Source organism: Cuculus canorus, chromosome 6 (assembly GCF_017976375.1).
Source record: "Cuculus canorus isolate bCucCan1 chromosome 6, bCucCan1.pri, whole genome shotgun sequence".
NCBI classification, from domain to species: Eukaryota; Metazoa; Chordata; class Aves; order Cuculiformes; family Cuculidae; genus Cuculus; species Cuculus canorus.
Genome location: NC_071406.1, coordinates 410,061 through 434,510, shown reverse-complemented (window position 1 = coordinate 434,510; position 24,450 = coordinate 410,061). Strand labels below are relative to the sequence as shown.

General features: G+C 44.8%; 1 protein-coding gene across 1 annotated transcript in view; it reads right to left on the bottom strand.

Annotated features, from left to right (window-relative positions):
* The window catches only part of CCDC148 (coiled-coil domain containing 148), a 45,983-nt gene extending 21,685 nt beyond the window's left edge, over window positions 1-24,298 (bottom strand). The window contains 19 exon segments of the mRNA XM_054069318.1: window positions 532-738; window positions 2,762-2,845; window positions 2,847-2,901; window positions 6,516-6,520; window positions 7,076-7,143; window positions 7,146-7,251; window positions 7,340-7,438; window positions 7,700-7,734; window positions 7,737-7,760; window positions 7,763-7,804; window positions 7,807-7,856; window positions 7,915-7,918; window positions 8,020-8,060; window positions 8,062-8,100; window positions 8,706-8,810; window positions 10,144-10,285; window positions 13,893-13,973; window positions 23,326-23,440; window positions 23,993-24,298. Coding sequence (XP_053925293.1) covers window positions 532-738; window positions 2,762-2,845; window positions 2,847-2,901; window positions 6,516-6,520; window positions 7,076-7,143; window positions 7,146-7,251; window positions 7,340-7,438; window positions 7,700-7,734; window positions 7,737-7,760; window positions 7,763-7,804; window positions 7,807-7,856; window positions 7,915-7,918; window positions 8,020-8,060; window positions 8,062-8,100; window positions 8,706-8,810; window positions 10,144-10,285; window positions 13,893-13,973; window positions 23,326-23,386 — 1,248 coding nt within the window. The 5' untranslated portion in view covers window positions 23,387-23,440; window positions 23,993-24,298.
* Window positions 24,299-24,450: the final 152 nt, after the last annotated feature.

Below are 24,450 nucleotides of genomic sequence, written 5' to 3'. Positions count from 1 at the left end.
AAGGCTATGAAGGAACCAAAGTAACAAGATGCCAGACCTACACTCCATAGCTTGTTGACAGTCTCTCATATTGTGAACCGCAGAACAAATCTTGTTCTCCCAATATTGAAACACAGTTCAAACTCTTCAATGGTGCTCAAAATCCATCACGACAAATGTGATCACAGTTTATACAGAGATTACACCCGCAGTATGAAACTCACTGTAAGGGCTAAAGTGTGTTAGGTAATCAAATTCTTAATCAAAGCAAGACAAACCAAATTCAGGAGCCGAAACACTAACAAGGATCCTTGTTGATAATGAAGCAGAGCATCTTCCAAACCATCAAGCTTCACAGACACAGTGACCTCTGCCAACAGATTACTTTGCTTTTCTCTCATAACTGCCCAAAACAATTCAATCAGGCCAGAAAAAAGCAGGATTATCACAACTAGTTTCAGTTAGCTCTTCTTCACTTAAACACTGTAATTTCATTTTGAATTTATCAGTGAAAAACAGATTTGCTAGTGGTAGATTTATAACGGAACCTACCTTTGCTTTCAGGTCAGCACAAAACTCCTGTTGCTTTCGTCTGGCATTGGCCAACTCAGCTTCTGTCTCATGAGCAGCAGAGGCTTCGGCGGCCATCGCCACAGCCTTAAACAGAAAGGCTTTCCTGGCCTGAGCCCAGTTTGACAGCAAGACTCTGCGCTGTTTCCTGATGAAGTGGTAGTGATGCCAAGCCTTCTCATAAGCAATCTAAAAAAGTAAAGCATCCCAGAAAGCTTTAAAAAGTATGCATTAATAAAACAATAACTGTAGACATTTTTGCAGACCTTGAATATAATTGGTTTAATTATCATATCACGACTATTCCCATGGAATCCACAGTTTAGGCCCCAGAGCATTCTGCCAGGTGGCAGGCACACCACGGGCTCCTGCTGTCAGTGGGCGGTGATATCACTCCACCACTCCCGCCTTTCCCTGTTTGCCTGTACCACAGGGCACTTCCATACCCCTGACATCCACTGTTCTTTTCTGAACTGTGGTTTTTGCAATAGAAATAAATTAAATGCAATGGTCTCTTCCTAAAGCACATAAAATGCAAGAAGGTCCTTTCAATACATCTCCAGATTTACTGAGCACTTTCAGCAAGTGGGGCTCCTCACAGCAAATTCTGATCCACCGAGAACACCATCAGCTCAAGTGACTGTACAGACGCTTTTGTGTCCTGACAGGAATCTGGAATGGATTTTTTAGCTTGCCAAGATTAGATTGCCAAGATTTAGATTGCACATCACCACCACCAATGCCTGCACCTAAAACAGTTTAACCTTAAAATACGCCTTCTCTGGCCTTACTCCATTCAGGTTCCCGAGGACGTTCAAGACTTCAGCAGGAGCAGTAACAGTAAGGCTACGTATACCGAGGCAGGAGACCTGTCTTATATCCCCAGAAATAAAAGTTAAGGGCTGACAGAGGTTCTGGAGATGCCTGGCGGCTCACGAGTGTCAATGGGACCATTCCTGATGCTACCTTCCAGGCTTTGGTAGGGGACACAGGGATGCTGCCTCATCTGGTGCTTAGCTTGCAGATATTCCCATCGGCTCCTGGGTGGATGAAGATAAAGTGGTACACCACATCTGGAGCTTCTCTTTGGTCACACGCACATGGCCATTGCCACCCTCACCAGCTCAGGGGACCCTTGCCAGCAAGTACCTAAAGCTAAGAAATTCATCAGCAAGAAATGGGATGGAGAGTTTGCCTTTCTTCAATGAGCTGCGACTGGATCAAGCAGGCAGTGCTTGTCCACTGATCCACTATTCTTTAGAGGAAGGAAGGCACAAAAGGCTCCAAGTCTAGTTTTCTAATGTAACACAAACATTTTAATAGATCCTTAGTACTGTTTTAGCATTTCTATGTTTGCCATCCTAATACACATACTAACAGGTATCGGTTCAATGCAGAATTATGATTTCCAAATTTAGAATTTAAAAATTTTAAGTGAACCTTCATAGAATTAGGGACACCCATGAATAATGGCTGTGCTTAAAATACCCCTACATGGTACAAGCATGTAATTATTTAGCCGGTTCTCACAGACAACAGTTTCTGAGGTCCATATGAACTATATGTTAGGGGATCTATACTAATTATCAGTATCCCTTCACTGCCACTCCTTGGCACAAGGAAGTAGATGGTCTAAAAATACCTGCAGAGATAAAAAAGACTCCTTCTTTTACTTATGACATCCGAAGTGTTCTGGCCTTGAAATGGGTTTCTCGATTAGCTGCTATGCAACTTATTCACTGCGGAGCGTAAGAGGAATCAGCAATCAATCTGAAAGGCTTTATGCATACAAAAAATAGCCTCTCCCTGAGATGAGGAGATAACTTTCCACTCCTCCTGCTATATATGTGCCACAGAGCAATTAAAATAACTATTTCTAGACAGTGCAACAAGGCTATATATCCTCATAAAGACAAAATACCAAGAGAAGCTGAGCAGCATGACATAACTATAAAACCATGCAGCAAAAGCAGTGCTAACAAACTGATTTTGTGAGTTTGGCTCTCAGAGTCTGTGGGAACGTAAACTCCACGATGCTGATTTGAAGTGATCATTTTTCAATGCGTTTTGCAGACAGGGCCATCCCTTCTCTGTGCAGAGCAAAAAGTACAGTTAAAACATTTTAAAAGAAAATACTTTGCTAAATGTTCTTTAGTACAGATGTTCACTGCAGAATTTATGTAAGAATTTATATTTAAAACACCGCCTGGACCAGCTCATGCCTCGATTTGTGTGGAAGGTATCTCTGCAGCGCATCGAGGTACAAAATCCTCCTCCTCTGGAGACCACTTGGATTACTGGTTGATGACAGTCTGGAAAACCCACTGGTCTTCTTCCTTCCATCCAATGTTCCTACAGAAAATGCAGAACAGTCAGCCCCGGTATGACTTAACACGGAAAAGCAGGAGTCATAGAATCATAGAATCATCAGGGTTGGAAAGGACCCACTGGATCATTGAGTCCAAACCATTCCTAACACTCCCTAAACCATGGCCACTAAGCATTTCATCCACCCGTTCCTTTAAAAACCTCCAGTGAAGGTGACTCAACCCCCTCCCTGGGCAGCCTGTTCCAGTGCCCAATGACTCTTTCCGTGAAAAATTTTTCTGATATCCAGCCTGAACCTCCCCTGGTGGAGCTTCAGGCCATTCCCCCTTGGGAGAAGAGCCCAGCTCCCTCCTCTCCACAACCTCCCTTTCAGGTAGTTGTAGAGAGTAATGAGGTCCCCTCTCAGCCTCCTCTTCTCCAGGCTAAACAACCCCAGCTCTCTCAGCCGCTCTCGGTAAGACTGTTCTCCAGCCTCTTACTTTTAAAGGCCTAAACCTTCCAGCGGGCTCACAATCCCCAACCTTGTACCCTGGATCTCGGTTCATAGCCGAGAAACTTAGGTTTAAAGAAACGAAGCAAACCTGTAAGGCTGTGTGACCATTTAGTGTGCTATGTTCCAGGGAACTGTCCTTTTCTAATCTGGCTTTCATCCAGGAATGTGACACCGGTGTTCTCAAATATGTTACACCACACAGGAAATACAGTGTGAAAATGGAAGATGATGATCAGTCGCTATCACTGAGCACTAAATAAATTATCAAAATGAAATGAATGCAGTGATAACACCTGAACACAGCTACGCGATTTTAAAAAACAAGCTCCTGACAGCCATCAACTCACCAGCAAGGCATGATTATTCACAATGTTTTAAAGGAGAAGGTGTAGAAATCGGCATGCATTCATATTTTTCAGAAAATTTAGAGTAGCAATTAGCAGCCACAGAACTGATGTTAGTAGATTAGATTTTACCCTCAATCTGAACTCCTGCCCTCAAAGGGATTAACGTCTGCTTTTATTGTCAGCATTAACACAGGAGAAGCCACACTGGCTCAGAGCAAAAGGTCTCCCTATCCCAGTGACCTGTTTGCAAAAAGTGACTAAAAGCCTGGAGATAATTAAAACACAGCAATCAAACAACTCTACCCAGTTGCCAAATTCCTGCAGCCTCCAGCTGTCTGCAGCTCTCAGCCCCCAGTAGTGGCGCCCTGGGATTTAACAGCGCTACATGCACTGAGATTATCAGAAGAACTTTATCCTGACGTAGGCGGAAAAATCAGGTATTTTGGAAAGAGGATTTTTTGTGGGATGCTCATATGTAATTGATATTAACCTAGATTTTATGATCTGCTCTAGCATTATCTCTAAAGAGAGAACATGAATGCAGGGACTAAAATATTCTACGCAATCCAGTTTAGCAGCACCGCGTGAAATCTCTGAAAAACTATTCCTTGGACCCAGCTGTTTGCCATTGAATCCAGCCACCACAAAAAGACACAAAGGTGGCTTCAACACGGAAGAGAAAGGTCTGCTCCTGCAAAATGTTTATTTGCAGCGACGGGACATCTACCAAAGCACGCGTTGGAGACAACACCAAAAGGACATTTCATTAGCAAAAGCAGGAGAGCTATGGAACTGTTTCCTTATAGGTGACTGCTTAAATTTCCCATGACAGACAACAACTACAGAGATCTGAGCAGAGTTTTTCCCTCATGTTAAGACTAAAGAAGAAAACAGTGCCCTGGGGAAGTGAAACAGGGGTCCTTCAAAGAGGGAACAGTTGGCAGTAACATCTGATGCCCTTCGAGCCACAGGTTTGAACAGCATACTGCTCTCCAAAGACAAGAGTCCCCCACGCTTTGGCACAGCAGTGGCATTGAAAGATGTGCTTTCCGTAACATTTGCTGCCTCTGAGAAAAACGCCCTGCAGCTGGTCATCAGAATTCATGTTTGAAAACCCCCTCCTTCTCTCTAGAGGGAGCTTTTGAAGAAAATCAGTTAATCTATTAATTTTAGCATCTCTGTGTCATAATTTGATATTCTGAGGTCCAGGCTTTCCAAAGAATAGCTTTAGAAAACAAACTGATTATTCTTTGCTATAGTTAAATCTCTTTCACTGCAACTGCTTTTATGGTATGCTGAGTGAGTACAAAACCATTTTTTAAGATAACATCTAGCATTCCTGTCTCTCCAAGCTTATTTGTTTATTAGAAGAACCACAAAGCCCTGCTAGCCTTTACTCAGCAGGAGCCTCAGCCACCCTAAGAGAGTGTTCACTACTTTATGACTGTGGATTTTGAACGGCCTCTTGTAATTCTGAAAGAGGTCAGCAATCATCTTCTGAGAGCTCCTGCACCCCTTGGTACGGTGCCACCTGAACCACATCATTTCAGCAACAGCAATGAGACCACTCTAAGAGCCAGAGATTTCTTCGTAACAATCTACCTTAGATTACTCCTGAGCACACAGGCTTGTGACACAAACACAGGTCTCCTGTCTACAAGAAGAGCAAGGCAAAGTAAGGCATATCTTGGCTAGGAAACATTGCATCGTGAGCTTGAGAGCAGGGAAACCCACTGAGCCTGCAGTCCCAAGGCCCATTTGGTGATCTCAGAAGTATCTCCTCCGCCCTCAGCACACAAGAGCCGAGGCCACCAGTTGCTGCAGCAGTTTCTGCCTCCTGTACCTCACATATCTCTCAAGCTTCCTTCCAATTTTTCCTCTAAGGGCCAGCTACCAATGATTCTCCACACTGCTTGGATGCAGAGATTAAAGGTTGTGAAAGATCTCTGGGGAGCAATCAGCTAGAGCCAGAGTTACAAGTAGTTTATTGTAAGTAGGGGCAAACTGGCTGCCAATACCTTGGTTTGTCAGCTGTGCAAAATTTGTCAGCAGTGCTGAGATTCCTCAGCTGTGAGAGGCAAAGAGCCAAAAAGAAAGCAGCCCCATCCAGCCCAGTGTATCGTAGCATTAAATGCATGGAGAATTTAAAAATATCCTGCCTGATGGATTCAAGTTGTCACCTTGCTTAAACTTTGTAATGATTCCAGAAAGGAAGAGCTCATCTGAAATGAGTCTGAGAAGTGCCAGCATGTTGGACATTCATATTTAAGCTAATATCAGGCTTCTTCAGTGTCAAGATACTGATGACTTGTCCAAGGCTGAGTGCTGACTCAAATTTTAAGTGTAGTGCTCGCTTTTCCTGTATGTGCCACTCCCCTAGAACACAGGACAACCTTTATGTTGGGTCAGAGCTTGAAACACAGCAATTCAACAACCCGGGGCAGCTGCTTCCTTTGAAGCAGATTACCAGCATTAATCCCTGGCTGCACGCGTTCTACAGAAAGAAAACACACAGCTCGAAGGGAAGCTCGTCCTCCCACCCCATAATCCTGACAACGCCTTTGCAATAGCGATGTACGCTCAGTGCACCGCTGCTGGCTGAATCTGCAGGCACGCAGTCTGCAACAATGCCACCGAGTGAGACGCGAACCCCCCCGATCGGGAGTCGCGTCAGTGCCAATTGTTGTACCAGAAACATCCTGTTAACAGCCTGGAAAGGGGAACTGGATTTATTTGCCTTAGGCCTAATATTCCATTCACTAGAAAGGGTGCTGCAGAGGACACGGCGCTGGACATACATGTACTCCATTCATCCCTCAGTTATTTCAGTAATTCGGACATCACTGGAAATTGGGCAAAAAGATAGTGTTTAGAGGATCATCACCTGTAACAAAACACACCAGGTCCAAGTCCAAACCTGCAGATATCCCAAGACTTGGGTATTTCCCAACAAAAAAAACTATGGTTTAGCAGCAGTAAAAGAAGTTAATTTAGATTATAAACATTCTAATCCTATGTTGTGCTTGAAAAAACATAATTATTCTTCCGTTGTAAAAGCAATAAACACTGCAGTGTGCATTCCAGGTAGGACTGAATATATAGCACAAAGAACACAGCAGACCAAAACTATAATAGCACAAAATACAGCAAAGGATCATCTTGTTTGGACTTTCTTCTTCAGAAATTCTGTGCACGTTTTCCAAATTTCCCATTCCAGACAGTCTGGACAGTTCAGCTGTGAGATGTTTGACGTCAGAATCCTGGTATTAATGCCAGATTTCTTTAATGTGCATTCAAACTTTACAATATTTATGTTATACCACAACAAAAGAAATCAGAACCAATGATTATTACCTACAGAAATCTTCCAACTGCTCATCAGCTCTTGAAGCTTAGACCAGTACCCACTTGCGAGCTTTCGGTATCATTGATGGCTAAGTTCTTCACATCAGGATAGGGGCAGTCCAAAGACAGCAGTGCTGAAGGAACTTCAAGGAAACGCCCATTTTTCTCTTTGAAAGATTGCACTAATGCCTGTGGTGAAAAAACACCTCTCAGCAGACTAGTCTGCACTGTATTTTCTCTCTCAAAAAAGTTGCTAATTGAACTTCTAAGGAAAAACTTACTTTGGTTTACAGTCTTCCAGCTCTCTTTCCAAAGCCAGACTTCCAAGGACAAGGAATGCCAAATTTGCCTCTTGTTGCTTCTTCCCAGATTTGATCTATTTCATGAAATATATCACTGTTACTCCTTCATCTTGTCATAATGTGAAAGCTCTTATTTAGAGACAAAGAGCCCTATTTCCCATTCTACACTGCTAACCTTTCACAGATCTTCACAGACCTAATCTGCGCTATGGCAAGTACAAAACGTTACCAGATACTCTGAATGTGAGTGATAGTCTCAAACTATTGCATAAAAATAACAGAAATGCTAAAAGCACGGTGATAATTAATTCATAAAATAGAGTTAAAATACCAACCTGCTGTAGCATCTCATCTGGATTGAACTTAGATTCAGACACGGTTCTTCTAAGAGGTACTCTGCATTTCAGACAGCTTGAGTTTCACATTCTCTTTTAGCTGCAGACAGGAACTACCGTATTTCTTTGGTACGTGTCCCGCTCCTGTGATATTCCGCTCTACAACCACATGAAACAAGCTTCTCAAACATACAAAACATTACACAGCAGTGCACGTTTCTGAATCTATACCTGTTGAGCCAGGGATTTATGACTTAACCAAATAACCAAGACAATTTTGACTATAACAAATAATCAAGAAATTGATAAAAGTGTCTCACCCAAGTCCTTCATATCCAAGAAAAAGCTGTGCTTATGGCTTCTTCATCAGAAAAGTCTTTATTTCTGCTTCTGCTTTTTGCCTGGAGGTGTGAATAGGAATTTTACAGAAACTTTAATTTCTTATTCATTAAGTAGTCAAGAATGATAAACCTGAAATACTCTAACAATTCAGTAAAAATGGGGATTCTTTGCCTGGCAAAGCAGAAGGCGCAGGACTTGGACATGAAGGTACTAGAGAAGCCACCCACCCTCCTCTGAGCAAAAAACTGGTCTCATTGAATCTGCTGCATTCACAGTGCACAAACACAATATTAACATTCCCTGCTGGTCAGTGCGAACTCCATATGTCTATGGAGAGATGGACTCTGAAGGAATTAAAACGTATCTGAAAACTTCTGATGTTCCTACAAACGCTGTGCTTGTCAGAGGTCAATGAACAGCTGTGAGGCCATCACGGAGAGGAAAATGCACAACAATATCCCCTCCTTTCTGTGTTCTCCTTGTGGCTACAGCCCCTTCTAAAGTAGATCACGAGCTCACGAGCTCACGTCCTGCACAGAAAGTTGTCATCAAGTATTTTAATTTTTTCCACTCAATGTCCCTTGAATGGAGAACGCCACCTCAGCATCTCTGCCACAGAAGCATTTTCTTTAACACTGCCTAATTAAGATCCCTCCACTCTTACCTGCTCTCACTCAGCCTTTTGTGTTCTTGCCACCACACTTGCCGATGCTGCCTCAGCAGCATTTGCTCTTTGTTAATTTTTGAAACTTGCTCCGCTCTTTTTAATCTGCAGGAAAAATTAAAGCTCGTAAGTGTTCTGAATCTGTTCGGTAGCTTGTATCAAACACCTTCACATGGAAAACTTTAACTATAGAAATCTAAAAGCTTTTTTCAAAACTGTGTTTTCTATAGAACAGGGTCAAATGTACCAATTTTCATGAAAAAAAAAATCATTCAATTAAATTGCAATTAAATAAGAGGAGGAAGTGAGAAAATGTAGCTCATTTTCTTCTTTCCCCTCTGTCTCCTTTTCTTTCCCAATCTTTATTTCCAGGAGGTGAAGGAGAGAAGATGAGCAGGAGAATGAAACCCACACTTTCTTACGGGTGGGAAGATGAAAGAGCGAGAGTGTCTTTCACGAAAAAGAATTTTAAAAATATGATTACTCAAAAGGAGTGCCTTATCAGAATGTATGCCATTAAAGAGGCTCTGACACTGTCCAAGGGCTTCACGAAAACCTGCTTCCAGTTCAGATGAACAGAACCACACACATTTGATGGAGCTACTGCTCCATGAGGGACATGGGGATGAAGTGGTAGCCAGACCAATAACAAAGGACAAAGGATGGGAAGTCATCCACGGCTCCAGAAGCCCCTGGGACAAGTCACCTTCCCCTCACCCTCCCACCTCCATCACTCTCTTCTGGCCTCTCAGTGGATACTCTGACAAAGCAGATAAAACTAAGATAATGAAATCCATCAGGTCTCCAGTGCTGTACGCACACAGACTGACAAGCCAGGCAGTACATATCTGTAGAGGACACCCTGGGAAGGAAGACACAAAGACTCTCAAGCATACAGTCCTGTAAAAGCTTCCTCAATCTAACTGGACTGGTACTGCCCAGAAGGTCTGGCTGCCAGCAACGCCACTCTACGACTTCCCCAGCAGCACAGGTCTCAGAGCTCGTGTTACCCGGTCTCTTTGCTAATTGCACAGCACCAGGCAGCAGCCAGTCAGTCCCGCTGGAACCTGCAACCCAGCCAGGCACCCGAGCCAGCTCAGGTCCACAAGGGTGAAACATCCCAGTTCCAGACACTCCAGCGCTCCATACCGAGGTCTGACAGACCAAAGAGTTCAGTCGTTGGGTCACCTGAAAGCCAAACTGCTTCTCAAACAGCTGTACCTCTGGAGGCAGAGGAGCGGTGTTGATGCACCACTGAACCTCAGCTGACGAGCCAGGCCAACTCCAAACCCACCGACTACAACAGCAGCGAAGGTAAACTGCCCTCCAGATACACAAAGCACCTGAAAGCCAACATGACATAAAGCAGGCCTCACACAACAGTTCTGCTTTGGAACGCGACCCAGAGAAGAGATGCCTTGATCAGCATTCACATTACAAAAAATAAACGATTCATACCTTTAACTGAATTTTTGCAGATGCCCTTTCCTCTGCCGCAGAGAGTTCATACAGATGTTTGTAGTCAACTGGCTTGTACTTCTGCCTGCCGAGACCATTCCTCATCAGAATCACCAGATTTTCTAGTTATCACATAAAACACACACAGTCATTTCAAAGTCTGGAGGAACATTTTTAAGTGTGAGCCATAAAATGAAAGCATGTTTTATGAAAGTATGTTTTAAACATTGAAAGTTTCCATAACAAAGCGAATGAGAATCAGAAACAAACATAAGCCAGCAGAAATTATGTGAGAAACTTTAACCATGTGTCTGCTTACAAAGACTTTATTTTAAAAGTGTTCTTACATGTGAACTTAAAGAATAAATCACTTTAAACTGTTTTACTGGAATTTTAGTAAGTTTTAATACAGAAATACCTAAGTTTCAACACATACATAGATTTCATAGATTGGAAAACTAACTCACTCTTTATTGTAATCTATGGATGGAGCGATAGGAGCAATTTTTTTCCTAGAAGGTACATAGACTATTGATTATATATAAACAGAATGAGTTGCAGGTACATTTCCCATGGAATCTCCAGCATAATTTCCCTATTAAATTTCCGCAGGCCCCTGGGGAAACACTGTACTTCCACAGGAAAGAGAAAGGCACTGTGAGGAGAGGACCATCCTTGGCCTCTGCTGCAGGCAGTAATGCCCCTGTCACCGGTGTCTGTCAGATGGTGACAGCACCCACAGACTGCTGCCTGAACACCCCGCAGGAAGCGACTTTGCTGGAAAAGGATTTGAAGCGAATAAAGATTCACAGTGGTCTTCACCACACAGTAAAGACAACTGAAAATGATCCTTTAAAGAAGTCTCAGAGGTGGCCAGATTCCCAGAACAAGAGTTACCTTGAGTTTTCCATGGAGTCCTCCTTGCGTTCATATTCCTGAAATCCACTACTTTATTTCTCTACCCCCACATCAGCTTCCAAAGAACAATCCTTTCCATCATGTCATGGTGACTTTAATCCAAAGTGTGTTATGTATACACTTAACCTGGGTGAGCCAAGGACTGAGACAACCAGCAGCCACATCAGAATGAATCCAAAAACGAGGCTGCAAATCCTGTCTGAACAAGATTTGGCAACAGCGCAAGAGAAGCACGCTCCAGGTACGCTCAGATCCATGGCTGCCTAATGTTACCAGCAGATCTTCCTGGCCCACTGGCCCGCGCCAGGATCCCACCACAACACAACTGCGTCTTTCCTTCCCTCTCATCACCACTTACAGTTTCTGCAGGCGATCCCTCTGCGGTTTCCACTCCCCAAACTTGAGAGAACGCACCACCTACAGAGAGGAACACTTCCTCCTTTCCTCCTGTGCACCAGTCCTGCTTTCTTCACCACTCGACTCCTCTACATGCGATTACTCTACCAGATCAATGTCACACCAGCCAGGTTACAGCTTTGATCTTGTGGTATGACTACTTTCTTATTCTCTACAGAGCTTACACAAAAGTGTTAAGTAACTTGATCCGCTAATTTCTTCCATTTTATCCATCCTATGAGCTTAGCGTGAATAATCTCCTTTCTCCCAGTTTTTATGCCTTTAGGCAGCTTTGCGCATCTGAGGGCTTTTATTCCCTTCGATCCAAATGTAAAGCTCTCAGCCCTAAGTCAGTAAGATGTTATGTGCAGGTTTTTTCCCTTCTGTCTGAGATTGTTTACAGCGTTGTCCAGCAGAGACCACGCAAGATCACGCCACATTTGAAGAAATAGAGGTTCTGTCACCAATCCCCCTGGAAAGCCACTCACCCTGTTCTCCCTCCTACACCTGTTACCGCTCCCAAAGGCTGGCAATCCCTTCTAGTCTGCTAGGAGGCATTTCGGGCAGTAACGTCAGTGACCGCACACCCTAGTAGCAGGGCATGGCAGGAGCTTCCGAGCAGTTCCGTAACATTTCTAACCCAGGCTCCTGCAGGCAACTGCCTCAGAGATAAGTTAGCAGATGCCGCCTGTCACGTTCATTTGAGAAGAATCGGTAACCATTCCCAGTGACACTAAAGGGCATTAACAGCTGCTGGAAGAGAAAGTAGGCACCTGAGGGGCTTCCTCAGGTAACTCGTCTTCGCCAACTTAATGATGTCTCTCACGTCTATGAAATGAGGAGTGAAAGACAGGTCCAACTTCCAAATTTCTAACTCCAAATAATTTATCTCTGGATTCAATATGCTTTTTCCTTTGGACTGTACACCTGAACCTTATGAATCTCCACTACTCATCTTCTGTTTCTTCTACTGAGCACCTTATTCTGAGGAATGTTGTGAGGTCAATTGTGTCTATCCATGCGAGATCAACGCCAAGATCAGGGCCTTGGCATACAGACATAAGCTTTGTATTTAACAGGTAGTGAATGGGATGTGTCTTGTATTTTACAAAGAAAATAAATGTTATCCATTTTTATATGTAAGCACACACACATAAATACACCCATATATCCACATACATGAACAACAACATAAAATACTCAGCTGTTAGATTTCAAGATGCATTTTTGCAATTTTTTGTAACAGATATTTGCTAAAGCCTGAGATAAAATTATAATGGTAAGAGAAAACACTCGAGCTTGTACTCCAGTTCTGTAAAGCTATAGTGCACAGATCCTCAGTAATTTCACATAAGCCTGGAAGCTTATAGGGATAAGGAACAGGCCTCTTCTTTTCACGCTCTTTTTTGCTTCCTTTAGTAGTGAACCTTGCCATCAGGTATTAGTAGAAGGATTTCTCCCCATCACTCTTAAAAGCACAGTGCCTGGAAGCGATGTCTGACATACGGTTCTGCAGGGCGGTCCCACAGAAAATGTAAAGGCAAATCCTGCAAAGCCATCCCATAATCTACCGTCAAGCCTCCCAAAAAATTTCCATTTGCTACCTGCCTGCAGAACATTTGACCATGTGGCTCCACATGATGCCTCATTGTGGAAAGATTTTTTCAAGTCAACCACGAGGGCAATCCCCAGTGCGAGTACGGAACAGGGGATGAAGGCATGGAGAGCAACCATTTGGGGTTTTTTAAAGTTTTTTTAACTTTGGGGTGCTGAGGGATGAAAAGTGCAATGCCGCAATGTGCGCTCACAGCCCAGAAACCAACCGTGTCCTGAGATGCAGCCACAGCAGTGGGACCAGCAGGGAAGGAGGGGATTCTGTTCCTTTGACTCTGCTCTCCTCAGACCCCATGTGGATTCAGCTCTGGGACCCCCAGTACAGGACAGACACCAAACTGCTGAAATGGGTCCAGAGGAGGCCACGGAGATGATCTGAGGCCTGGAGCACCTCCTGTATGAGGACAGACTGAGAGAGTTAGAGTTGTTCAGCCTAGAAAAGAGAAGGCTGTGGGAAGACCATAGAGCACCTTCTCGATATATAAAGGGCACTTGTAAAAAAAAACAAAAAAAAACCCAGAGACTTTTTACCAGGGACTGTAGTGACAGGATAGGGGGGAACGGTTTTCAGCTGAATATGTGGGAGACTGTGATGAGGTCTTAGGAAGAAATATTTTGCTGTGAGGGTGGGGAGGCCCTGGCCCAGGGTGCCCAGAGCAGTGGGGGCTGCCCCATCCCTGGAGGGGTTCCAGGCCAGGTTGGATGGGGCTTGGAGCCCCTGAGCCAGTGGGAGGTGTCCCACTGTTTAGTTCTAGATTGTGATAAAAGAATTAAATTTGAAGATGATGATAGTATACGTACCTACATCACTAACCCTACGAGTTGCAAAGAATGTTCCATGGTCCAGTTCACTCATTTTTTTCCTTAATGTATTTTTCATACCTGTCGAGAAACAAACGTATGTTTTGAGAATTCCAACACTGTGGATGTGATCTGAAAACACATTCAAAAAAATGTGTTGCTTTCTGAGGAAAGAGGGCACATCTCACTGAAAATGTAATTAGACAGAAATTCCACAATTCATCTTTCATTTTGAGAGTTTTTATATGCCTCAGCAGCTAAGGAAAAGAAATATTATCTCTTTGATGAATCCTTAATGTTGTCCTGTAGATCACCTGTTCTTTGCTTTGTGCTTTTCAAAATATAACAATCCTATTGACCCAAAGATCTATAAATAATTAAAGCCAAACATTTTCAAGGTGTTCTTTGTTTTTAGACATTAAGCCTGAGCAGATCACTCTTTCCTTATATTTGGAGATTGTGGATTACATATCGATTCCTGTAAACCTCCTAAGACTCTCTGCATTAACACTTGTCAGCCCAGGTCAGCTGTTTCAGCAGCCATGGCTCAGTCCCAGTGAGCAACGACAGCAGGCAGCACATACCAAGTATTCACATCAGCCTGGGATAAACCTGCATTTAAGATGCAGTAGGATACACAACATAGCAAAAAACTTTGATGCTCTAGACCCCTTCCTTTCCCCTGAATTAAGCATGCACAGGCAGCACCACAGGCCTTGCGTGCACAGAAACACGATAGATCAAACTGGGAAGTTGTGGTTGAACTGGATCAGTAGCTGAACACCAGGAGGGAAGGTCACATCCAACCAGCCTCCCCACAAAGCTTCTTCCCTTCAGCCTGCCTCTACGCTACCAACACTTCCCACGCATAAATCCCATCCACTCCATCCCACCTTTGACATTTGCCCAGTCCCACTGCAAGCGACACCACCATAAACTGCAGAGCAGCAAAATCTGCTGGTTTGTGGAGTCACTTCTCTGCAGCCCTAGTGAATTGAACCAGTTTAACCACATGAATTCCAAGGCTGGCACAATGCAGCAAGGAGGAGGGAAGGAAGAGCAGAAGCAGCAATGGAAGGGGAATGACTCCAACAGAGAGCTATTAATGCCAGTCGAATAAAAGCATGAGGCGGCAACCAAAGGTACTTTGCATTGCGCTTCCCTGTAAGCCGTTTCTTCACAGCAACATTCTGCACTGCAGAATCATCAAAAACAGCTAAAGCCTAAAAATCAAACCTCAATGCACAACAGTTTGATGAATGAGCTTCCACAATTACTGCAGACAAGTGGTAAGTGTGGTTGAGACTGCAACCACAATGGCACACATACGACACAGCCCCCTGGTCCTGTGGTTCAGACAGTTTGATATCAGTTCGTGTTCACTACACAAGTGACGAGGCAAAGAAAACCCATAACCACCAGGCTCTGTGCAGTGAATTTTCCATGACCAAGCACCAAACAGTGAACACTCACTAGTGAAGGGTGACGTTTCTCACTGCTGCTCCACGCAGACTCTCTGTGTCAGTTAACAATGTTATGAAACTGGCCCTTGCGCTAAACCAAAAACATCACAGCCTAAAAGTCATCGGTCTTTGCCCAAGAGTGACCATTCAGTAAGGACAGAGGTACCTTTTAATTTTTTTCTGGCAGTACTTGACCATATCAGTTGCTGAGAAGCTACACTGAACATCAACACCTGAGCACAAAGACCAAAATTAAAGATACACAAAAGCAAAAAAATATGACAACAGATGAGGGATTTCATACTCCTTTTGATCTAACGGTCACTTGTAAATAAACCCACAGCTCTGTCCCAAAACCTACACACTCCTCAAAAGCCAAGGGAAAAGGAACAGAAGGAAAAGGTCTACACATTCATACTGCTGATTCCCTTTTCTCCACTCAAAGCAATTATTTGGTTTCAACTTGTAACCATGTAACACTGCCAAATCCATCCACACAAAGGAGGCAGTTCTCCACATGGGAGGAACTTTGGCCTGTTTATCAAGGTAATGTTTCATCTACACATCACCTTACTACCAGTATTTCCCAACTGAACATGTACTTTGGTGGGAAAAGATTTCTTTTAAAAATCACGTTAATTATGTATGTAAAGCCTTAAGGTAGGGAATTACATAACACAGTAAAATACGGGATTTACTTTATTTATTTCTTCAAGATGCACACAGACAGTCTGAATGTTGCTTATTTTCCCTAGGGACAGAATATACTTTTCTGATGCTTCTTAGAAAGGTCAACTCTGCACCTGCCTGTCTTTCTCTGCTTCTTGGAGGAACCACTCAAACAAGAAACGCTCAGTCACAGACACACAAATCTTTAAGTTATAGGCAGATCCATTTTGAAAGGCCTTTAACGAAAATGCTTTTTATTCAGGTTGTTTATAAGTCTGTAAATTAGGTTTAGTTTAGTATCTCTAGTGTCACAATTCCCTTAGATTTCCAGTCTCCAAAATCTTCTTCCTCGGAGGAGAGGGAAGCAGACACATCCTGAAATTCTGTAATTAAAAAAGGTGCCCGAGGGGGAATCTTAAAAAAAGAGTGAAATCCTGCAAACTGGCATAATTTCCCATAGAATCATGGGATGGCTTGGCCTGGAAGGGACCTCAAAGCCCATCCAGTCCCACCCCTGCCATGGGCAGGGACACCTCCCACTGGATCAGGGGCTCCAAGCCCCATCCAAGCTGGCCTGGAACCCCTCCAGGGATGGGGCAGCCCCCACTGCTCTGGGCACCCTGGGCCAGGGCCTCCCCACCCTCACAGCAAAACATTTCTCCCTAAGATCTCATCTCAATCTCCCCTCTTCTAGCTCTAAACCATTCCCTCTCAACCTATCCCTGCACTCCTTGATGCAGATGGTGGAACCATTTGTGGATGGTTTGGTGGAACCATTCAGAGTTCTTAGGTTCATAACAGCCCAGTGACTGCAACAGCTTTGACCAAGTTGCCCAAATTCCTCAAATGGAAAGCATGAAAATGTACCTACAAAGGAAAACACAAAATGGGATAGTCCTAAGTACAAAGTGAGGCATCAAATTTCCCCACAAAGACAAAAAGAGAGGTTTGCAGCAGTGGAACCTGGCTGGGCTCTGCTTGGTAGCACTCGCAGTTCATGGTACCCTATTTCCCCCTGGTTACACTGGAGAGGGGACCAGTGGTACATCTGAATACAGTGGAACCAAATAAACACTTCACCTACCAAGTTTCTCCGACTCTGCTCTGTGCCCAAGGTTAGTCCTTCGATAGGCCATTGAAGCCCCTCCCAGCGCTGTGCAGGCTGCGCTCGCCCGTCCCGGTTCTGCAGCAGAGACAATATCGACAGGGGCAAAGGAGCGTTCCGAGAGCACAGGGCTGGCGTCAGCAGCTGGTGAGATCCCTGCCGAGCTCAGCCTCTCTGGGCTGAGAGCACAATTGTGATTCAGCAGTTTCAAACGGTGTAAAACCTGCTCCCATTTGTCATTCTCACAAGCATAAATGGAAAATCATGGAAAATCATAGGTACCGGACTGTTTTTCCACTTCCTCTGGCATCTCCACTCCCATTTTCAGAAAGCAAGCCAAATATCACCAGGGGTATTTTCATTTCTAAAAAGAGCCGCTGGATTTTGTATCTCAATGCATCTGGCAGTGCTTTTAAGAACCTCCACCCTTTTGCTCTTGAAGAGACCTTTAGAATTTTTGCATTTTATGACCTTAAAAGAGCCATTTCCACCATGCCGATGCTCCCGTTAAATTCTGAGAGCTGCTGGCATTTCTCCTACACACGGAGTCTGCATTAACAGGGGAAAGGAAATCAGTTTGGGGTGAGGCTTGGTATATTTACACCACAATATCACTTTTACAAAGATTGAGTTGTTTGTAGGTTTAAAGACCCAAGTTTAATTGATAGCGGTTGGCTAATTGGGGGGGGTGGTGTTTGCTCAGACTCCACCTTGCAAACCCCCCTCAGCTTCTACTGAAATGCTGCCTGGGTGAATACCACAGTTTACAGCCACAATTCGAATCTCATGATGAAACTTAATTTTTACAGGTTCACAGCAGCCTGAACAGAGCTAATGGGTTACAGCTAAGTTTTTTTTTCCCTATACCTATGTGGTTTTGAAGCCAAAATACTGAAAGAGTAGAAATATGAATGTCAGTAATAGTTCACTGCTTTAGGAACCTTTTCACCTTCACAGATTACAACAGATCAACTTTAATTTGCATACTTTCCTAAAGGAAGATTATTCAGCAAGTACTGCTCCTAAGAACAGGAGTCACTTCACTTCTCTTGCTCTGGTACTTGTATTTTCATTGGGAAAATGCTTGTTTCTGTGGGCTCAACGCAGCTTGACCCAAACACAGCATCCAGGAACTTGGTCAATCCATGTCGTGTTTGTGACCAGAAAGATCAAAAAAAAGTTTGAGAAGATTGACATCTCCACCTTAAAACTTTTAAAAGACTCTTTAGAACAGAGCCAAAGGGAAATCCAGGCACCATTCCCAAAAGAGAATTCCCTTCCTTAAAACATTGCATCCCAGTGGTTAGTGACAGAGAGACAAGCTCCATTGGCTGATCCCAAGAGCTTCTTACAAAGTTGTTAATACTTGGCGTCAAATAAGACTGTGTCCTTCCAGGAACACACCCGGACAACTCTCTGCCTTAGCCCTGCCAGCAGCGAGGAGCTAGCCAGGCTGGGACGGCTACGCTCCCGCACCCTCGACGGGTGCAAGCTCCAGCCCAAGCTAGCAGGCAACACAAGTGGAGTCCTTCCTCCAATTCACTCCGCAACCTGCAAGATGCTCCAAAGTCTATGGGCCAGTGCAAGTTTGTCTCCAAATACCTTAGATGCAATAAGATTTAAGCTGAAGGACAAGCAAGGACAGGTTGACACCAAGCAGCTCAAGGACCTGAGAGCCCCTACTGGACATGGAGCCACCTCCTGTCCCTGTGTGAGTGCAAGGACCAGTTGGGAGCTGTAACCAACAGCATAACCAGATTCATTTCTCAGAAATGGAGAAGTGCTTCCCATCATAAACAGGATGGCATTTTGACTAAAGATGCTACCACCATGGAGTCCAAACCTGGAGACCTAAGCAGCAGGAGAAGGGGTGAGGAGCATTGTAGCTGGAGAGCTAAGGACTAGACAACTCAGCAGATTTGGAGGAAAGCTTTAAAAGAAGGAAAAAGGAAACACTGCATTTGGGAGTTCTGCCAGTCAGCCCCATGTGGAACACAATTGCACAGGAGGACACAAATTGCCTTTTCTAAGCACCAGCAATCCATGTCCAAGTTCAACAGCACGAGCAGTGCCTTGCGCAGACAAATCCACCCCCAGAGGGATTTCCAAGCTGGCTTCTGGTCCGTCTCCAGTCCCCCAGCTCACAGCTCCTGCTCTGTCTCTGTTGTTCGCAGCCAAAGTACAGCAGCATGGGATTTAAACACAAACTTAAAGAAAACCACGTCAGAGTCAAGAACTCCAGCTGGAGGTAACGAGAAAGGGGATACCACCTGACAGTCTCATTACTGCATCCAGCCTTTAGTAGGGGTAAGATTTTGTTAAAATAAAACAAACCGGGCTGAAGAGATTTCAAGATTATCAGTACTGTAAAGGCCAGATAAAACACCTGTCTTTAGAAAAACTGCTGCCCAGGCAGCTCACAATCTCCTCTCTCACAAGCTTAAAAGAAATTCTGTCCCTTTGCTATAGACAGCCTTCCTCCCACCTGCTTTTTTTGTTTCTGACCATCCCAGCACTGCTTCTACTGATACCCTTGGGAAAAGAGCACAGCCCAGTGACTCGTCTAGGCCTATATGAAGGCAAGAATAACTTAGTGATGAAAAACTGGAAGTACTTGAAAGCTTTAAGAAGACTGGATTAGGCAGCCACTTCTCTCTATAAAACCTTTTATTGCTGTCCCCTGCCCAGCTGCCGCACGAGCGTCATTCTCCTGTGCTACATGTGTTGGGAACCAGCATCCTAATCCAGGTCCATCTGGCCTTAAACGAGCTTTAAATGAGTCTCTTCTAACCCAAGAAGCATTGCCCTTTCAAAAAAAAAAAACCAACTATGGATACTGGGAAGATCAGCAGCAGCAGCGCTGCCCCTCTGGTTTATTTATTTATTTATTTGTTTATCCATTTGGGAATCTGTTAACTCCTCTTTTTTCCTCCTGATCTGTTTCTGACACAATGACAACATTTTAACAAAACTGCACGTGTTTGCCTTAGCCTCATCTCCTTTGAAAGGAAAGCAGAGGGTCCATCTGCAGGAAGAGAACCAATGCATAAAACAACTTCCTGGCCATTTTCTGTGATTTTAGGGATGCTGTGTTTGATTAGGTGCTTATTGCCTCCCATTTCTCTCTTGTGCAATGACATCATGCATTTGTATTTGATCTCAGCCTTGTAAAGCACAGTATTTGCCTTTATCACAAATTCAACATTATGACTTCACCGGAAACACTGAAAATGAATGTTAGGATGGTTTTGGAAAGGGCAAGATCTGTATAAACCTGTATTTTATCTTCAGGAACTAAAAAATGTACCAATCAAAACCATAAGAGCCCCGCAAGTTAAACTTATTTCTGTTTTAATGCTGATACATCGGAAAAATTCTTCACTACTGTCTATGTTTATCTAAGTCTGAATTCAGATACTGTGCTCTGAGGTTTTGTTCAAACTCCAACACAGCCTCCAGAAAAGCACAAAAGGTGAAGCAGCCAGGGAACAGAAGCCTCTAGGACACAGAAAACTTCCCAAGAATGCCAAATCATCTTTGTCTACAGCCAGTCATGACTAAATCTTGTAGCAACAGCCAAAAGCACAAGGTTTACCAGTCCTTTGTTTCTCTTCCTGATAATTCAGCATTTCGCTACAACTCAGAACTCTTAGGTAGTAACTCTTCCAGGTAATGACCTCGCAACGGATTACATCTCCAACTTGACTGAACACCTCAGTGTGTTCTTAATGTGAACACTGGTGCCTGAGGGACACGACTTTGTACATTCTTAAACACAGTAATACCAAATATTGAGGCGAGATCACTCTCCCTTCCATCTAGATAGAAAATAAACTCCACAAGGGTTGGTCAGCATCCCTGGAGCAAGCGGAGCCTGCAGCCAGCCAGGAATGCTGGTGCTTGCCCGCGCCCAGATGACATCCCAATTCCACAGGCACGAGCGCTCCCAGGGAGCTCAGCCATTACTTACAGGGGCCTGGATTTCACTGCCTTGGTTCTACAAGTTCTGCACATACACAAATCTTTCTGGATTCAGTCCATGAGTAGCGTTTTTCCTTCTCAGCTAAACTGCTGCTTATCCGAGACAGACAAAATCATGGGGGGGACAGTGCAGCGTTTAGCGGTGTGGACACGCCCCTTAAAATTTTCTGCGTGAGCCCTAAATCTGACAAATTATTAAATGTAAAATCAATACTATAAAGCCATATCAAGTCTACACAAAACACAGTTAAATGGTGCAATCGATTACAGTTTAACAGCTGATTGTGTCTTGTACGAGAGAAGGCTGCCTGATTTCCCACTGGCAGGGTTACCATCCCGCCAGCGGCTCAGGTCAATCACTGGCAGGCATACACCACTAAAAACCAGAAATGAGCCGCTGCATTGAAAACTGAACTCAACATCAACAGGAACTTTGATTATGGATTAGGACAGATGTTTCCTAGAACATCCCAACCCAGACATACAAGTCCTTGATCTGCAGTGCTCTCTCCTGAATGTCAGAGCTCTTAAATACTTTGCGAAAGGGTTTTCTTTCCTAGGTTTTCACATTCAAAGGAACTGTTGGTTGCTCAGCTCCTGCATGTTTCCATTCAAAGACGAGAAGCACTAACATGTCCTTGCTGGAACCCTCTGATCCTAATTATTGTTAGGGAAAAGAGGCAGAGAATCGCTGCCATGGTACAGCATGGAGTAAAAGCAACAAACAAATAACCAGCTCTATCCTTTAATCAGATCCATTCTCTTTTCCGAGCTGAACTAACCGTCTGAAGGTGGCACCCGTCCAGAGCAGTTTAATCTGGCAACAGTCAATCCTTCCCCCAGGAAAAGAATACATGGCATAATGCTTTTATCATTCAGTGTCAAAACAGCTGCTAGGGAAGTCCCATAGTCTGAGTATCATTTAAATTTGCATTCTCTAAAGAAAGAATTATGGATCTATTTGAAACAAAGCCGAGTATCAGAAATCATACGTCCCCCAAAGAGAGAAGAGTTCTTTTTGGCCAGGATAATCTCATTATGTCCTCATTAAGTAAAACTTAATCCAAAGTAGGAAGATCAATTTGAGCAACACTTACAACAATCAGCGCCATGGAATACCTGGTCATGCTGCGAGGAGGGGTGAAATAGCTTATCTAGATAGGACAGGAGAATACCGCCCCCCCTCTATTACTTGAGGATTCTAAGCAGCAAACCCAAGGTAAAACAAATTTTAAAACCTCTTCATATAGGAAACAAAACTGCAACAAGCAAGTAAAAGAAAGGAAGAAAATGTTTAAAAGTTGACAAAGGGCATAAAAGGGGTAGGAAATGAAGTTGCCCCTGCCTGCCACACAAGCGAGTCAGCAATGCATTTCGTTGCATATTTTGGAACAGAACGTGAACAACTCACTTCCAGTGACCAAGCACAGCCACTTCAGAGCCAGCTGCAGCCAGCACAGCAGCCCTGAAGTCAGAGAGAGTGGATGAAAGGAGAAAACACGCTGATGCCTTTAGTAGTTAATGACCCCAGAATAGGCTGGGCTGAAGGGACCTCAAAGCCCATCCAGTTCCAACTCCTGCCATGGGCAGGGACATCTCCCACTGGATCAGCGTGGCAACACTAAGGGCTCCACATCGCCGTACCTTACACTACCCTGGCTGGTTTTCTGACAGCAGCATAGCTGGAGTTGGAGAACAACTGCATTTGTCTGCAGCCAGTGAGATAGCAGGCAAGAGGGACAGATAATTCAGATGATTTAAAAGCCACTGCAGCTTATTTTGTCAGGAGCATTAGTATCGTTTTGCACAGCCTTTGCTGGGCCAAAACTGCAAAGTTCCACGCAGGGAAGCATTTGGCACACCTTCACTTTAAATTAATGCCTAACATTGCCCGATATCCTATGACAAAAAACAAAGCATGCTTGTCTGCAGCTTCTCATTTGCAGCCCTTGGAAGCATACAGTGCACAAACAAGAATCAATCTTCTTTTTGCACATACGTTTTCTTCATGGCCTCCTTAGATCTCTAGATTCCAGTTTGAAATTCTGTATTCCTGCTCTGACGAGAAAGATAACGATTTGGCAAATTCCTTTTTCCAAACACAGACGAGTAAGAAAGCGGGCAATATTTTGTTCAGTTTGAGAATCACAGTGGTCAGAAGGAACTGTGAAGGATTTCAGCAGGCCTTCACCTGCCTGTGAACAGAGAGAAGTACCTGCACTTCTCGTAGCGGGGATCCAGAGGTTCTCAGGGCAGCGAGGAATCATGACCCCCATTCACACCTGCAAAGCCTTTTCCATTGGCACATGGTCACACTGGAGGAGTTCCTACTGCATTAATCCATGCAAATAGCGTATTAGATTACACATATATTAGATTAACAATTGTACCAACAGCTCACAGTTCCCCGCACAGCACACGACATTCCAAGTGGGAATTTAAGAGAATGGGCTCTATGAATTCTGAGTTTCCATGTAACCCTTCAGCTGCCCCTGCTTTTGGCCTGCAGTCCAGCCTCCAGCCACCCCTGCAGTTCCACTTGTAGCGTCAGCATTGAAGAAACCGTACCACAGACCTCACACGTGCTTATGCCAAGATAAAAATACGGGCATCCCATTGCACGCTAAACTGGAGAACAGATCAGGATGGAAAAGACGACACCAGTAAAAACAAGGGCAGCATTTTCAAGGTTATTTGTATTCCCGCCCATTCTGCTCCAGCGCAGCCGGGAAGGGGCCGAACAAGAGGATGGCAAGAGCTGCTCACCCGACGACACCCCACAGCCAGGTCTGAGTACGGAGCACCTGGAGCTGCTGTCGTGCGCCAGGCGGGTACCCGGGAACAGGCAAAGGAAAGAGACATAGAGTGAAAGGAGAACGCACGGGTGCCACGAAGCATCCAGGAGCAATTTGATCGCGGCCTCTCCCATGCGTTTCCGGGGCCCGCACCCTACCGCCCTGCGGCAGCGGGCAGGCAGCGGGGCAAGGAGCGCAGCGGCACTGCTCAGGAGCCCCGGCGGGAGCCTGCGCTGCGGGACAGACACCGAACCCCGAAGGCCGACCAAGCGCCTCCCGCAGCGCCAGCGCCGGGCTGGCTCCGCAGAGCCCGCACACACCGAGCAGCGCCGGCACCGCAGCAGCTGCGGGAGCGCGGAGCGCCTGCCGGCCCGAAGCGCCCCGGGCAGACAGCGGGACACGGGACCGGGGCTGGGCGGGACAGAGCGGGGGCGGAGCCGGGGCGAGGGGGGCGGAGCTGGGCCAAAAAGGGAGGGGGCGGAGCTGGGCCAAAAAGGGAGGGGGGGAGAATCGGGATGAAAGGGGTCGGCGCTGAGCCGGGCCAG